The following is an 18,564-nucleotide window of genomic DNA, read 5'->3' on the forward strand; positions in this document are numbered from 1 at the left end:
TATTATAATTGAAATATATATATATATATATATATATATATATATATATATATATATATATATATATATATATATATATATATATTTCTGCATGCTGTATTTGCAATTTTGCATCAAGTAGGGCTTTTCGTTTCATTTCCTTTTCATCTGGTTCTTAGAATTACTCCCTTCGGTGATTGTGGGTTCAAACCAGGGCAAGCACCGATTAAATTAAAAGTGCGGGTGCTGCCACCACAGCGTACGCAGTAAAAGTTTAGTGCTCCTCGAATAAAAAAAAATTTCCAGCAAATTAGTGACTTAGTATAAAAAATTGGCTGTTATATATGTTGAGTGAGGTGTAACACTAAATCATTAATAAAAAAAGTTTTAAAAATTGTGAATTAACATTATAAATAACATCCATATATTTTTGTGGTTCGGAGATCAGTGTAGATAATTATTTGTCTACCGTCATAAATCACAATATAAATATCACAGTTACTGTACTCTGTAAACATCATAAGTAACAGAACAGTAAACAATATTGCATATTTTCACCGTCATCTACTAGCTAACGTTTGGCGCATTGGTAACGGCTCTGGTATTGTATCCGAGAAGTTGATGGTTCAAACCCCGATATACAACACATTTATTTTCACAATAATTTTTAAAAATAATTATTTCAAAAGATGGTTAATGCATGTGATGAGATATGTGAGGTCAACATAGGAGTTGCGCAAAAACGTATTAAGTGCAATAGTTGTAACTATTTGTTTCATTCCGATTGCGTTCATTTTAACAATGATTCGAAAAACGCTAGATCTACATGGAAGTGTTCAACTTGCAAAACAAGTTCTAAAAGAGCACAAAGTGTGACTAATAAGGATATCAACACTTCATCGCATAGTAACAAGTCGCCTATACCACAAGCTACGTCAAGTAGTCAAGAAGATATGACAAACAAAAACTTTAATAATTTAATATTAACAGAAATAATAAACTTTCGCGCAGAAATAAATGCGAGATTCAATGAACAAGATAATGAATTCAAAAAGCTACAATCTTGTGTCATGGAGATGAAAAATGATTTATTTGAATTACAAACAAAAGTCTTAGAAGTCGAACATCAGGGTCAAAGAATTGAAAAAATAGAACGGAAATTATCTGATTTTATGTTACAAAATGAAAACTTACAAAATGAAATAAATAAAAGGGACCAAAAGATCGATTAATAACTTGGAGATATGCGGTGTTACACAAACTCCTAAAGAAAACCTAGCTGATACGGTATGTCTAATAGCGAAAACCACGGGAGTGTCGATTCTACCCAGTGACTTAGAATGTGTATATAGGATAAAAACCAGAAAACATCAATCCCAAATGGCACCTGTTTTGGTAATTTTAGAGACAATTGCGAAATTGATATCGTTCAATTAAAATATAATGCAATTATTATTAGGAGAAAAATATTTCATGCGAACATTTTAAGAAGGAAAAGTTATGGTATTATATATATATATATATGCTTAATTCTATAAAAAGGGTAGAAAAGTTACAAAGTTAAAATTATCTGTGCTGAATGCTCAATCACTAAATACACGAAGAGACGAATTATCACATACTATAAAATATTTTGATCGAGACATAATTTCTATCACGGAAACATGGCTATCTGAGAATGTCACGCTGAAAACTTTCAATATCCCTGGCTATAATTTTTTTCATGAACCACGATCAGGTTCGCAATCTAGAGGAGGAGGAGTAGGCGCATATATACGTTCAAATTTGAGAGTAAAAGTATTGCCAGTAATTTTTCGGCACTTGAGCAACAGTGGTTTGAAATTAAGATTAAAAGATGCATGACTGCTGTAGGAGTCATCTACCGACCTCCTAAATTTAGTTTTAGCACATTTTTATCTACGCTAGATGACAATCTATCATTTTTAACACCAAAATATGAATACGTATTTGTAACTGCTGACATAAACATTGATTTAAATTCGCATGGTATTTCTCAAAATGAATTTTTAACGTTAATAGCGGAATATAAATTGAATCAAATAGTTAACAAATCTACTCAAGTCACGAATACATCTAGCTCTCTAATAGATGTTATCTGCTGTAATGATAGCTTAAATATAAGTGAAATTAATGTTCAATATAACGATGATTTGAGTGATCATGTTTTTATTACGGCAATTATACCTCTGGAAGTAAATAAACCAATTCCAAGAGTTATTCAGTACAGACCATTTAATAATTTTGATCTTGATACATACCATGATTCAACTGGTGGTAGGGCTTTGTGCAAGCTCGTCTGGGTAGGTACCACCCACTCATCAGATATTCTACCGCAAAACAGCAATACTTGATATTGTTGTGTTCCGGTTTGAAGGGTGAGTGAGCCAGTGTAATTACAGGCACAAGGGACATAAAATCTTAGTTCCCAAGGTTGGTGGCGCATTGGCTATAAGCGATGGTTGACATTTCTTACAATGCCAATATCTAAGAGCGTTTGGTGACCACTTACCATCAGGTGGCCCATATGCTCGTCCACCTTCCTATTCTATAAAAAAAAAAAAATACCAGTTCGCTTCATCTATTACACCTTGGGATATGATATTACAGTATGACCATGTCGATGCTATGGTAGTGTTTTAATTTTTTAATTCTTGGCCTTTTCAATCATTTTGTTCCTTTGAAAACTAAGCGTTTCAAATACCCCCCTTCCCCATGGATTACAGATACCATTAAAGCAATGATGACAGACAGAGTGGATGCTTGTAATATTGCTAAAAAAACGAACTCTGATCGTGATATAAATTCATACAAACTATAATAAAAAACATAAAAACAATTGAGAAACGCTGTATTTGAGGTAACTCAAAAAGAAAAATCTTTTTATGTCACAAATAAAATTAATAAATTCATCAACAATCCGAAAAAAATGCACGGTGAACTTAAAAAGTTTTTAGGCACTCACAATAACATAATTCCAGGTTATCTATGTGATCCAAATATAATAAATAAAGCATTCCTTGACTCGGTACCTAGCGTTTCACATAATAGTAACATTATAAATAAATATAACAAACCGATTTATTCTATATGTGATTTTACAGAACTTTCCGCCGAGAACATCTTAAAAATCTCTAATGCCGTAGGTACTGATGACATTTCTATCAAAATGGTAAAACTTACCCTCCCATACTCGTTAGTTGCTATTACACATATAATAAATACTTCATTACGCACGGGATACTTCCCAACATCTTGGAAAACTACAATTATTAAAGCTCTTCCGAAAAAGAAAAATGTAGACTCAGTGAAAGACTTACGACCAATTAGAATATTGCCTGTTTTATCAAAGGTTTTATAAAAGGTGGTAAATCAACAAATTGCTTCCTATTTTGAAAAACATTGTATTATTTCGAAATGCCAATCCGGTTTTAGAAAGTCACACAGTTCCACAACAGCGTTATTACACATTGTTGATGAAATTCTTTCTGCATCTAATAATAATATGGCTTTAATTTTAATACTATTAGACTACAGCAGAGCATTTGAATGTCTCAATATAGATTTACTTCTTGCCAAATTGAAATTTTATGGTGTTTCTGATCACATATGTAAGTGGTTTTCTAGTTATTTCAAAGATAGATTACAAATAGTAGAAATTTCTGGCATGAATGGCAGGCCTACAACGTCTAGCGCTATAAAAGTTAATAGAGGTGTTATCCAAGGTTCTATACTTGGACCTATTTTGTACTCAATTTATACGGCAGATCTTCAGGAATGTGTCAAAACTAGTTTAGTTCACATGTACGCAGATGATACACAGTTATTATTGAACATCAATCTATATACTATATAAATAATGATAAAACTATCCAAAATGTTAATGATGATCTTTCTCAAATTTTTAGTTGGTCGAAGAATCATGACCTGTCATTAAATCCACAAAAATGTACTTTCATAATTTTTGGTACTAGGCAACAAATGGTATCGCTTGATCAAATGTGTCATAGGATTTTTAAAAATGGTCATTCCTTTCAAATGATTTATAAGTTTAGACCATTTTTGAGTAAATCAGCGCGATCTAAACTTGTAGAATCCTTGGTTCTATCTCAGTTGGACTACTGTGATGTCCTTTATGGCCCCTGCCTTTATAAAAAGACTGAAAGGAAAATACAGAGGATACAAAATTCTTGTCTAAGATTTTGTTACAATATACCTCGATATTCGCATATTATACCTTATTTAAATTCCAAGAATATATTAAATATGAAAAATCGCCGTACACTTAAAGTAAATAATATCACTTTCACCTTAAAATATCACAAAATTCCCAATTATTTGGCGGATAAACTTAAATGGTCTGAAACAAATGAATCCAATTGTAGATTGAGCCGAGTTCCGCGACTAGTACTGCCTAGACCACATTTGCAAGCATTTAGAGATAGCTTTCGTTTCGCTGCTTCTAAGTGTTGGAACGATATCCCAATTCCGATTAAGAACAGTACATCTCAAAATAAGTTTAAGGCACAATGCAAGCAATGGCTTCTATCTATGAAAAAGACGCAATATGTCTGGACAAATGTGTGTAACTAAACTTCAATATTTAATTGTTACTTTGATTGTAATTTATTAAAACATATATCTATTTGTTTAAACATTTTTAATATTTTATTACTATTTTATTTTCATTTTTTATTCAATATGAAATATTTTCCTTTTTCTAGAATTAAAAAAAAAATAGTAAGTTAGATAGTTAAGACGTATCATATTAAATGTAAATAGTCACAATATCTTGTTACTATTAATATATGAATGAATCAACATAAATTTACACAAAATTTAACACTGGAGAAAAGATGTTTATGAAATAGTAAGTTGTCAAAAAAATAGGTTTTTTTTTGTTAAGATTGTTTTTCCTCAATAGTTTTTATATTTTAAATAAAGTTAATAAAAGATTATGTTCTTACTGTAACTTATTTTGACTTCATTACGCAAAACATTTTATAATTTTTTTTTTCAAACTGTTGAGTTTTGTGACGCTTATGAACAAATTTTATCTTTTTCTTATATTGTTTACTGGTCATAGTCAAGTTAAGACAATATTTTTAAATTACGTTACTTTTTCTGTGCACTCTCAGACAAAACATCGATTAAATATAAATACTGGATTTTATAAGTAATGAAACAGTGATAAAGAATATATTTAAGTAGTTTATTAAGAAAACTAGTAAGTATTTAAAGTGCGATTGAAAAAAACTTATTTTCAATTAGGAAAAGCATGTGTTAAAGTGTGTTTAAAGTGCGGTGCATAGTTAATTCATTATCTATGCTAAGACTTATCGCTTATGTATTTAATATATGTCTTTCTATAATATTATTTGTTTTTATTTACCACCAATGAGCTGAAAACAGTATAAAATATTCAGGAATAATCTTTGCCTATTTGTGTTTATAATTTATTTTGTGCCGTGCACTGAAAGAAACAATGTTACGTATGAAATTGTGTATACAATATCTTCCTACCCAATTTCTAAACATAATTATGATATATAATATATAAATAATTTTTTTTCCTTTATTTTACCTGGGAGTTTAGTCATCAGATTGACTATGTCACCCCCGTACAAGCAAAACACATAATAATTATACTTAATCAAAACAACTTAACACCTAATTAACTTAACATTACTTCAATAATATAATACATCCATAATCTTTTCTTTTCTATATAAGGTATTATCGAAAATGAGCAAGTATTCTATATATACATTTTCAATAATAGCTTAGATTCGTTTGATGATGGTACCGCAAGCTAACTATTACATATACCCACATTATATGATATTAATAAACGGGGCCGGAATGACGCATTCAGCGCACAGTCCATCAATCGGTGATAATATATATATGATAATACACTGATAAGAAATTCCGTCATGAATAGCTTGTTTTGCTGCTTTGTCAGTTTCCCCGTTGCCCATGATTCCAATATGTAAAGGTATCTACTGGATAATTATTGTTTTACTTGCACTTTGTCTATTGCATATGGACTCTAAAATATCATAGGCTACCGGGTATCCTCGAAAGGTCGAGGTTAACCGAGCCAAATGAAAAAGGGCGCTCTTTGAATCAGACAGTATAACAACCTGACTTCCGGCACAAGATGACGCATATGATAATGATTCTGAAATTGCAATCAGCTCACTATGCATTATAGATATGCCTTAATTTTAAATTTAATTCTTATATCTGCCTGAGGGTCAAAGATTGCTGTACCTGAACCAAATGTATCCTTAGATCCGTCGGTAAAAATTTTGTAAAACGACTTATATTTGTTATCTAGAAGTGTCAGATAGCTAATTAACATGTCTGATTTCTTACACAGTGTTTTTGACATCGCTATTCCTTCTACTACTGAAAATATATTATTAGATAAGTCTATACCACTGACCCATGTATGGAGAGAATGACATAGTAATTTTTTATTTGATATAACAAAATAATGGCATAAATTTCTGTAGACTGTAACGAGCAGAGGAAGTTTTTATTTCTCCAGTAATAATTACTACACGTATCGTTTAGATCTTTTAAAACATTTACAGTTACGTTATTTTCGACAGACCTAGACGTTAGCACAAACTTAACGGCAAGATATTTCCTTCGGATATTTAGAGGTCGTATATACAATTCACTCTCCATGACATGTATTGGTGTGGTTCTGATAAAGCCGCCAATAACTCGCATTGACTGATTTTGTACTTTGTCCAATTTACTTAGGTGACTCTTTAACCCGATATAGATAGATTCTTTTAAACCATTAACTGTAGACGAATCGTTAGCTTTATTAATTGTTGGAAATGCTTGACGTGAAATAACAGGTGCTGGAGGGGGACTGGGTGGAACATAAATAGTTAGTGCCTTTTTGTATGTACAATTAAATTCTGCTATTAGCTCTCGAACTCGTTTTTCTTTAATATAAATGGGGCATATTCTGGTCATAGCCATGTGATTACAAATAAATGAAGATTGCTCACAATTTTGATGGTTGTCACCACATTTCGGGCAAACAACTTTGTTAGATGGACAAATTTTGATCGTATGTCCGTATCTCCAGCATCGAGAACATTGTGTAACAGGGAATACCCTTTGTATTATTACTGTGGTGTCGAACATCTTAATTTTTGATGGTAACGATGACCCTTTAAAACATATTCTCATAGCCTCACTATTCTCCCATCTTCCATCCGAACTATTTCTGCGTTTTAACCTCTTTACTCCCATAATTGGTATACTACTATATAAACTTTCTAAAATTTCTTCATCAGTACGGTCTAAGTCTATGGCTTTTATCACTCCATACGTATGATTTATTTCCATAGTTTTATATGTCCTATATCTATTTTCATTAAAGAATTTGTTAATTATTAATTCCTCAGCACTATCTTCTTTGTCAAACTGAATCAACACTTTAAATGAGTTTATGTATTTAACACGAACAACATTCTGTATGTTCTCTGATTTCAAAATCTTAGCCAGTTTAAATTGTTTTGGAATTGGTTCAGTGGATGTAATGCAAACTTCAATTATCGGACAAGCGATATCAGTAGACTGGTGCTTTGTAAAGGGGCCCACTAAAACTCACAAGGAACGACGATAGTCGATATTATATTTTAACTCTTATTATGTATCGCACTTTAAAATATATATCTGGACGTATCATATTAAATGTAAATAGTCTCAATATCTTGTTACTATTAATGTATGAATGAATCAACATAAATTAACACAAAATTTAACACTGGAGAAAAGATGTTTATGAAATAGTAAGTTGTCAAAAAAATAGGTTTTTTTTTGTTGATATTGTTTTTCCTCAATAGTTTTTATATTTTAAATAAAATTAATAAAAGATTATGTTCTTACTGTAACTTAATTTGACTTCATTACGCAAAACATTTTATTTTTAATTTTTTTCAAACTGTTAAGTTTTGTGACGCTTATGAACAAATTTTATCTTTTTCTTATATTGTTTACTAGTCATAGTCAAGTTAAGACAATATTTTTAAATCACGTTACTTTTTCTGTGCACTCTCAGACAAAACATCGATTAAATATAAATACTGGATTTTATAAGTAATGAAACAGTGATAAAGAATATATTTAAATAGTTTATTAAGAAAACTAGTAAGTATTCAAAGTGCGATTGAAAAAAACTTAGTTTCAATTAGGAAAAGCATGTGTTAAAGTGTGTTTAAAGTGCGGTGCATAGTTAATTCATTATCTAAGCTAAGACTTATCGCTTATGTATTTAATATATAAGACATATATTAATCTATAATATTATTTGTTTTTATTTACCACCAATGAACTGAAAATAGTAAAACATATTCAGGAATAATCTTTGCCTATTTGTGTTTATAATTTATTTTGTGCCGTGCACTGAAAGAAACAATGTTGCGTATGAGATTGTGTATACAATATCTTCCTACCCAATTTCTAAACATAATTATGACATATAATATATAAATATATTTTTTTCCTTTATTTTACCTGGGAGTTTAGTCATCAGATTGACTATGTCACCCCCGTACAAGCAAAACACATAATAATTATACTAAATCAAAACAACTTAACACCTAATTAACTTAACATTACTTCAATAATATAATACATCCATAATCTTTTCTTTTCTATATAAGGTATTATCGAAAATGAGCAAGTATTCTATATATACATTTTCAATAATAGCTTAGCTTCGTTTGATGATGGTACCGCAAGCCAACTATTATATATACCCACATTACATGATTTTAATAAACGGGGCCGGAACGACGCATTCCGCGCACAGTCCATCAATCGGTGATAAACATCATCCATTCAGTTACATTGTACGTATTTATTGGTGTTGGTTTTGCCCATCATAAAATTAAATTTGTTTGACGGAATATGACCGGAACGAAGTCTCATAAATGTCACAATATTTTTTCTGCTACTTTTAATTTTTTGAAACCATGGGCAATGAGTAAGTTCACATACAATTGTCTTGTACCATATACGTTTATGTCGCGATCGTTCATCAAAATATTCCTGTCAGTTTTGTTTACATGTTTTCTTGAATTTATTTAAAATTTCACTATGTAAAGGTATGCACTGATAAAGAATTCTGTCATGAATAGCTTGTTTTGCTGCTTTGTCAGTTTCCCCGTTGCCCATGATTCCAATATGTGAAGGTATCTACTGGATAATTATTGTTTTATTTGCACTTTGTCAATTGCATATGGACTCTAAAATATCATAGGCTACCGGGTATCCTCGAAGGGTTTGGGTTAACCGAGCCAAATGAAAAAGGGCGCTCTTTGAATCAGACAGTATAACAACCTGACTTCCGGCACAAGATGACGCATATGATAATGATTCCGAAATTGCAATCAGCTCACTATGCATTATAGATATGCCTTAATTTTAAATTTAATTCTTATATCTGCCTGAGGGTCAAAGATTGCTGTACCTGAACCGAATGTATCCTTAGATCCGTCGGTAAAAATTTTGTAAAACGACTTATATTTGTTATCTAGAAGTGTCAGACAGCTAATTAACATATCTGATTTCTTACACAGTGTTTTTGACATCGCTATTCCTTCTACTACTGAAAATATATTATTAGATAAGTCTATACCACTGACCCATGTATGGAGAGAATGACATAGTAATTTTTTATTTGATATAACAGAATAATGGCATAAATTTCTGTAGACTGTAACGAGCAGAGGAAGTTTTGAGTTTGAAAAATATATGATGAAAGAGAAGATTATCAGAATGTATAAGAAATCGAGCCGAGCAGAAAAAAAAATGTATTAACAACAGTAAAACTCGGAATAAATGGCCCCTCCAAACCGATTCTTATCTCGGAAAGTCTTTCTTCTAAAATGAAGAGGTTGTTTTATCTCAGTCGTGATTTTGCCAAATCTTATGAGTACGCCGTATCGTATCGTATTGCTGGACGTCCAATGGCAAAATATTTCTTCGTAAGAAAGAAGGTGACCAGCTAATTCACATAAAAAAAGAATTGGACCTAGATTCCTTAAAATTGAAGAAATGACTAGGTGTCACAAACTTCGCTATTTGCTGTAGATGCATGCTACTTGTTCTTCGTAAGCTTTTTATATTAATGAATGATTTTTTCATATTTAATCTTAGCTCCTATTCCTACATTTCTATGTTGTTAATTTTTTATAATCATTTAGATCAATATTATAATCCTTATATTTATACATATATATCCATCACAAAACATAGTATAGGTTTCCATAGCACAAGCTTTGTACAAGCTTAATTTGGGATCAGATGGCTGTGTTTGAAAAATGTCCCCGGATATTATTATTAAAAAAAAAAAACATCCTTACCTTATTTTCCTTTTTTCAGTCTTATCAAATCTTTCATTTGCTGATAATATTCCAAAATATTTAGTGAGTAAAGCTAAGATAAAAAAAGAAAAACAAAAAAAGAATCGAATCTCTGTCCCTAGAACTACTGTAAATCGTACCATTGTTAAATTCAATAATATTTCTTTATGAATGATATAAACTTAATTAACGAAAATATTGAAGCTATAACAGCTTCAGAATTCATAATATCTTGTCCTGAGCAGTGTGGCAATTTTTGAAATGCAAAACGGGGCTAAAGGTTTTTCATGTTAACATAAGAAGCTTAAACTGCAATTTCGATAGACTCTTGGTTTTGCTAAATAGATTGAACAACCAGGTTGACGCAGGCTTTTTCTATCTGAATGTTGGTTAAGAAATGTCTCAGTCTTACCTACGTTACCGGGTTTCAGTTCTTTTAAGTCACAGTACACTAACCAAAATGATGGCGTCGTTGCATACTTCAGAAGCGGTTTAGATTGTCGTGTTGAGGAGTTTCTTTTTGCGGAAGCTAACTGTCTAGTTTCGTTCTGATATTGCTCTAGTAGCCATTTACCGCTCCTCTTCTTACTACAACATTTCTTCATTTATTAACAGTCTTCATAAAGTCTTACTTAGTTCATCGAGCTTTAAAACGTCAGCAATCATTGGAGATATAAACATTAATATTAACCCAGCTACTAAGGATCCTCGTATGGATGATTACCTTAACATCTCTGCCATCCATGGAATGCTGCCTGCATATGTCACTCCAACTAGAAATGAGAAATGTCTTGTTCATGTCATCCTAAGAAGTAACAAAAACACCACCACTGTTATGTTTGACGCTGCTTTTACAGATCATGTTCCGGTTATTTTTTACTGTGACTTTAAACTGAAACCTACTAAATCTGCTGGTAGTTATATTCGTGTCAATGAGGTCGCTATCGTTGCTGACCTTGCGATCTGTGATTTTTCGGCCATCTCTAATTCAACTGATCCGGAGAAATCTAAAAAATAGCTGTGCGGTGGGTTGGGACGGAATTACAACATCTATTGTGAAAACTTCTGAACCTATTTTTACCCCTTTGCTTACACATATTTTTAATATTTGTCTGACTAAAGGAGTTTTCCTCAGGGTCTTTAAACAGGCCATCGTCCACCCTATTCATAAGAATGGAGCGAAGGACAATGTCAATAACTACAGACCCATTTCGGTCCTGACCACTTTTTCGAAAGTACTGGAAAAGATCCTTAATCGTAGGTTTATCTCTTATTTAAACAATTTCGGCATATTGGTTAATAATCAATACGGGTTCAGAACTAGCAGATCCACGGAAGATGCCGTAATGAGTATGATTAACGACACGGTCCAAAACATTTATAATAATAAGAACACCATTGGCATATAATAAGAACACCATTGGCATTTTTCTGAACTTGTCGAAAGCATTCGACGCCGTTTCTATACCTTTATTACTACAGAAATTGGATAGAATTGGTGTCAGAGGATTGGCCTTAAGTATCTTCGAAAGTTATCTTAGCGAACGGACTCAATATGTCTCTATAAATAATCAAGTAAGTGATGAGGAAGATCTTTTCATTGGTGTTCCTCAAGGCAGCGTCGACTAGGGCCGACCTGGTCAACATTAATGATCTGTGCAAGCTTAAATTACCAAACAGCAAAATCGTAACATATGCCGACGACACCTCACTAATTGTCCATGGTAAGAATTGATCAGATGCTTGAAATAAGGCAGAATTGGCCCTTGCTATCCTAATGAACTGGCTGTCCTGTAACTTATTGACTCTTAATATAGATAAAACGCATTACATGACTTTTGGCTTCAGCTATACTTTACCGGCTACGTCATTTCCTGTAGTCGCTCATAATTGTTCTGAATACCAGGTTCCTTGCAACTGTAATAAAATCTCTCGCACTAAGACCATTAAGTATCTCGGAGTAACAATAGATGAGGGGCTAAATTGGAATGATCACATTCAATCTGTAATTTCACGTATAAGGAAAATAATGTATATTTAAAGACTGTATATTACGCACTTGTGCAATCTAATATCACTTACTGTATCACAGCGTGAGGAGGTGCTGCTAAGATCAATATACTTCGATTAGAGAGAGCACAAAGACTTTTATTAAAAATTATGATCTCTCAGCCTATCCGTTTCCCTACAATTGAACTATATAAATCTTGTAAAGTTCTCACAGTGCGTCAACTGTATATACTGCAAACAATTCTTCGTAAGCATAAAAATATTCCCTATAATAAGTTTGTATCTAACAAACGCAGAAGTGATAGGGTTTGCCAGACCATTCCATTTAAATCAGCGATGGCAAGTCACCAATACAATTATTTGAGCTCAATTTTATATAATAGAATAAATAAGAAGAACAATATTTTCTCACTTACGACTTACCAGTGTAAAATTCAAATGACCAACCGGCTCCTCAATTTGGGCTATGATGAGACTGAAGCATTACTAAAACGATCAATATAACATTGACCTAACCTATTCTTTCTTCCTACCCCATCCCTTCCTTATAGTATATGTATTTAGATGTATATATTTATATAGTATATTTTGTTATTAGTTATTGTGTTATTAAATTAAATGATATTTGATTGTTATGTTTATAATGAACAAATAATAAATAAATGTGCTGTCGAATTGGAGGGCGATAGTAGCTACGACACAGTTTTATACTAATGTATTTCCTATCGTATTTATTGTTTAAGATATGTATAATTTGTTCAAAATAAATAAATAAATAAAATAAAATAAATAAAAATTGTTTATCTGTGTTACCGAAGTATAATATTTTAGGTCGCCTTACGCTCACGTCACACAATGATTACTACGTTCCATAGATGGCGCTTTACATTTCGTAGCGAAATCTGCATCGCGTTGGCTAGATTATCTGTCGGTGAATCAGGTTCGCGGGATCGCACCAATGTAGTATCGACTATCGCTTCAAAGCTTCCTGTAAAATTCGTCTTAATTGTGACGAATCTTACAGGAAGCCTTGAACGGATGAAAGATTGTAAAATAATCTAAAGGTAAACTTTACCAATTAACAGATCCACGCACTCTCAGGCCCTCTCTCTCTCTATATCTTTAATCTTTGTTTATATGCAATTTTGAGGAGGAAAACAGCCTAGGAAGCTAGGGGAAGTCTTCTAAACTGTTTTCCTTCATATGAATAACTATTGTGAACACAGTATGCGAGCGGGCTAGTTGAGCATTCATTAGAGTTGAGGCAACCTTCTTCCGTTCCTGCCCTTGAGCCATGATTCCTAAATTCTTAACTTGGAGTTGTCTTCCACATCGGAAGACAACTCCAAGTTAAGAATTTAGGAAGACGTCAACAGGAAGGGTGCCAATATTGTGTTTGGCTTCGAAGTGATAACTGTTTATAACAAGAACGAGGTTTACAAGATCATGGCTCAAGGGCAGGAACGGGAGAAGGTTGCCTCAACTCTAATGAATGCTCAACTAGCCCGCTAAGTCAGCAGATTGGAACGGTATGCGCGATTACTATGCGTCGGTCCCTTGGAAGGAACGTTGCTTCAGTGGGAATGACCCGACAGCTAGTGCCGCTGCTGTTGCTGACGAGATCATGTTGGGAATGGAATACTACATTCCTAGCTCAGATCTCGTCAGTAGGGGTACGCGTAACCGTTGGTTCACTCGTGAATGTACTAATGTGTAATGCTGTATCATCTAAGCAGGCGGCATGCCGCGAGTGGATCAACGGCTGCATTAGCAGGGCATCTAACATTGACTCACTGAAAGCAAACTACAATAAAAATTCCAAGTCCTGTAGAAAGGCATACATGAGAGCGGATGTACAGCGCATTGTACAGATTGGTCATGATCTTGATTCGCATCCTAGGGGCTCCCGTAGCTTCTGGCGTCTGACCAAGTCTGTGCAAAACAATTTCTGCCAACCTTCGCTGCCACCGCTCAGAAATCCGGACGGATCGCTAGCTCACAGTCCGCAAGAGCAAGCTGATCTCCTGGCTAAACTCTTTGCCGATAATTCCGTCATCGATGATTGTAGTGCGCTGCCACCTACAATACCTTCATGTGGCCATACGATGCCTGACATCAAAATCAGGCAACGTGATGTGCGTGCGGAGCTGCAATCACTTTATGTACGGAAAGCTAGCGGTCCCGATGGAATACCAGCCATAGTGCTGAAGAAGTGCGCAGCGGAGCTGTCTCCTGTGTTAACGCGCCTGTTCCAACTTTCACAAACACCATTGAACCTTTACAATTGCGTCGCGAGATAGCAGCACTGAGCGCTTTCTATCGACTGTATCACGGCGAGTGCTCTGAGGAATTATTCTCTCTAATTCCTGCTTCCCCCTTCCTTCTTAAGTCCACGCGAGCTGGTTCTCGATGTCACCGCCTAACTGTGACATCAATTCCATCGCGCACAAAGAAATTTGGCAACTCCTTTCTTTGTCGCACTACCAAAAAATGGAATTCCTTACCAGCTCACGTGTTCCCCTCCTCTTACAACCCGGGTTCCTTCAAACGAGGCGTGAAGAGGCATCTTGCGGGCCGGCAAGGCGGTGACGGCTAGTACAGAACGTTCTTCCCGACTGTACTGGCCGTCGTCGCGTTTGGACTCTACTACTACTTACCATCAGGTGGAGTAGAGTCATTTGCCATCCCGGACATATAAAAAAAAAAAAAAGTAAGTCAAATAATTTGCTTCTCGGCCTTTTGACTAAGATCAAAGTGTGTGTAGTACTTTGTGTCTGTAGTAGTACCTGTTCTGTCAACTAGATATCTGAAAATTAAGTTATGGACTTGTGTTTTCTTTGCCGCAGGACGAGGCCATATATTAAACAGCATCAGTTCTTCCTGAGATCAAATTGACAGTATTGCATTTACTAGTCAATTACCAAAAACAATATCATAGCAATAATTGTGTTCGCTTTTTTTTACTACACTTTGGTCTGGCCATATAGAGGAGGAACCACAACGTGAAGGACGTCAACGTGAACTTTTTGGGGAGGGAGATTTTAGCATCCTCTTGTCAATACGAGTAGACGAGCAGTTGCTCTGTCCGGTCTGTGTTAGGCGTGGTCGGCACACGGAGTACATGCGTCATCAAAAATCAGAACATCCAGACGATGGCTTGGTCTTTCAATGCTGGGGATGCGGATTAACTGCTCCCCCTGATAAACGAAATCCACTTAATGTAGTGTTATCTATTATTTACTTCAATTTGTGTAATTTTTACGTGGTATATCTTGATAAAATATTTTTATTAGAATTACTTGAAATATATTGCATATGTTTAATATGTGTTAAGCGATACATTTACCAATAAATGTTGCTTAAGGGGTGATATAAACAACTGTCTTCCTTTTTGAAAATAAATCAATGACGGAAAAAGGTAAATCGGTGTTAGCAATACACCAGGTAACCAACGTTTACGTTGCGGGCCGTTACCGTTAGTTGGCTGAGCATTAACACGTAGCACGAGCGTCGAGGTTCCATTGGCTCGAGTATTGTCAAATTTGAGGGACTCATTGACGTATAATAGAGTTTTTACTTTGTGTTCATTATGTTACAACATAAATAATGTTAAATACTTACAAGCATATACATGATAATGATAATAATGGGGATGATACTGGTAATGTCACTTTATATTCCATTGGTAAATTGGTTCAGCGCTTCATATGTAATAGAAATAAAACAATAGAACAATACAGCGAAAAACTAAATAAAAAAAAAGAAAACAAATTATAATAATGTATCACGATGTCAATAATAATTTAATCATTGAAAATACTTCAAATTAAAAAAAGCAATTGAACCTTTATGCAATAGAAAAGGTGTACTTTTGTTTCTCTGTGAAATTTTTTACCTTCCATTAAGGCATCGCCGCAGTTAGGAAGAAAAGCCACCCAAATGTTAATACAGGGCCCATCAAGGGCAAGCTACGCCCCTGAGTAGGACACTATTATTTTATTCATACTTTTTGTGTTCTTGTATGGACCATATTGTATCCTATGTATACATACAATGTGTGCAAACGACAAAAAAGCCCATATAGTTAGTTTATCAACACTAATATTAGCTAGTCGATCGTTATCATATATAGCAGCCGTACTCAACCTGCGGCCCGCCGGGCTTTTGTGGTTGGCCCACTTGGATGTTACTTTATTTTGATATATTTTGAACTTGAAAGCTTTTTATTAACACCTAAATAATTGGACTTAAACAACTGCTTGTTGCGGATACTGCAGTGTTTAAAAAGTCGTGAAATGATAAAAAAATGTTAAAATATACGCGATAAAGGTTTGCGGCCCGTGACACCATGATTAACACTTGTTTGCAGCCCCTATAAAGAAAAGGTTGAGTATCGCTGATCTATAGAAACGATTCAGAACACATTCGTGTAGCATACGAAAAAAGTGTGGCGGTGGACTAAATACGTCATATAAACATCTTAAAGAAGATAAGTATTATATTAACGAGATTAGTTTACATTAGATATAAATTTAAATTGACAAAAACATAAATTGATACTTTGAATGTATATCATATCTGTAAAACCTCATTGTCTGTGTATCATTTTGATTTAAATGCGATTTCTATTACCAATAAGATATCAAAGCGATTTTGTAGCAAAACCTCTGTAGTTAAGTGTACAAACTTTCACAAAATGCCCTAGAACATTATGAACATGTTACAAAAAATAACTAAATAACTCTTATTTATCACATGTTCTTACCACTGGGCCATCTCAGCTTTATCTAATTTATATACAAATTTATCTAATTTAAAAATATGGTAATATTAAAATGTATATGTGTTTGTTTCTAGATATGACAGTCTTGCTCCAGAGGGTAACACACCAGGACCACAGAGGTCTGTGGACGGTTGGATCCTATTTGTAAGCAATGTACATGAGGAAGCCCAGGAAGAAGATATACAGGTATAACTTAAAATTCTACCCCCAACTATATGATGTAAAACAGCCTGTAAATGACGTACTGCTGAGATTGGCATCCTGCTCTTTTGAGGAGAAGGTTTGGAGTTTTGCACACAATATTTTCCTGCATGAGATGAATTATAAATTGTAATTAAATTTGTTAATCTTCAGTCATGCTTTTCTTTGTTCTTGCTACTATGCTATCTCAGCTCCATATAAAACAAGCTGCATATTAATAAAAGTATGGATATAAAGAAAAGATTATTTATTTTTTTATTTTCTTTGTATAACCAATTCTCAGAATTTGGAGAAATCAAAAACATTCATTTGTATCTTGATCGGCGCACTGGCTTCCTTAAGGGTTATGCCTTAGTTGAATATGAAACATACAAACAGGCAGCTGTAAGTTTTACTTTAATATTAATGGTTATGTTTAGTTTCCGCTTAGATAGTAAATGTGCTTAGTCAATGAAATTTTTAATTTTGTATTTTTCCTAAAGAGTGCACGCGAGGCTCTCGATGGAGCTGATATTCTCGGACAAGCGATATCAGTAGACTGGTGCTTTGTAAAGGGGCCCACTAAAACTCACAAGAAACGACGATAGTCGATATTATATTTTAACTCTTATTATGTATCGCACTTTAAAATATATATCTGGACGTATCATATTAAATGTAAATAGTCTCAATATCTTGTTACTATTAATATATGAATGAATCAACATAAATTAACATAAAATTTAACACTGGAGAAAAGATGTTTATGAAATAGTAAGTTGTCAAAAAACTAGATTTTTTTTGTTAAGATTGTTTTTCCTCAATAGTTTTTATATTTTAAATAAAGTTAATTAAAGATTATGTTCTTACTGTAACTTATTTTGACTTCATTACGCAAAACATTTTATAATTTTTTTCAAACTGTTGACTTTTGTGATGCTTATGAACAAATTTTATCTTTTTTTTTATATTTTTTACTGGTCATAGTCAAGTTAAGACATTATTCTTAAATTACGTTACTTTTTCTGTGCACTCTCAGACAAAACATCGATTAAATATAAATACTGGTTTTATAAGTCATGAAACAGTGATAAAGAATATATTTAAGTAGTTTATTAAGAAAACTAGTAAGTATTCAAAGTGCGATTGAAAAAAACTTAGTTTCAATTAGGAAAAGCATGTGTTAAAGTGTGC

General features: G+C 33.4%; 1 protein-coding gene across 4 annotated transcripts in view; it reads left to right on the forward strand.

The window, feature by feature from the left end:
* LOC126779146 (RNA-binding protein 8A-like) overlaps window positions 1-18,143 on the forward strand; it is a 35,847-nt gene extending 17,704 nt beyond the window's left edge. For all 4 annotated transcript variants that reach the window (XM_050503016.1, XM_050503014.1, XM_050503015.1 and 1 more), the window contains exon 5: window positions 17,874-18,143. In XM_050503016.1, coding sequence (XP_050358973.1) covers window positions 17,874-17,978 — 105 coding nt within the window. In that variant the 3' untranslated portion in view covers window positions 17,979-18,143. The remainder of the gene's footprint in view (window positions 1-17,873) is intronic.
* Window positions 18,144-18,564: the final 421 nt, after the last annotated feature.

This window comes from Nymphalis io, chromosome 28, assembly GCF_905147045.1.
Source record: "Nymphalis io chromosome 28, ilAglIoxx1.1, whole genome shotgun sequence".
NCBI classification, from domain to species: Eukaryota; Metazoa; Arthropoda; class Insecta; order Lepidoptera; family Nymphalidae; genus Nymphalis; species Nymphalis io.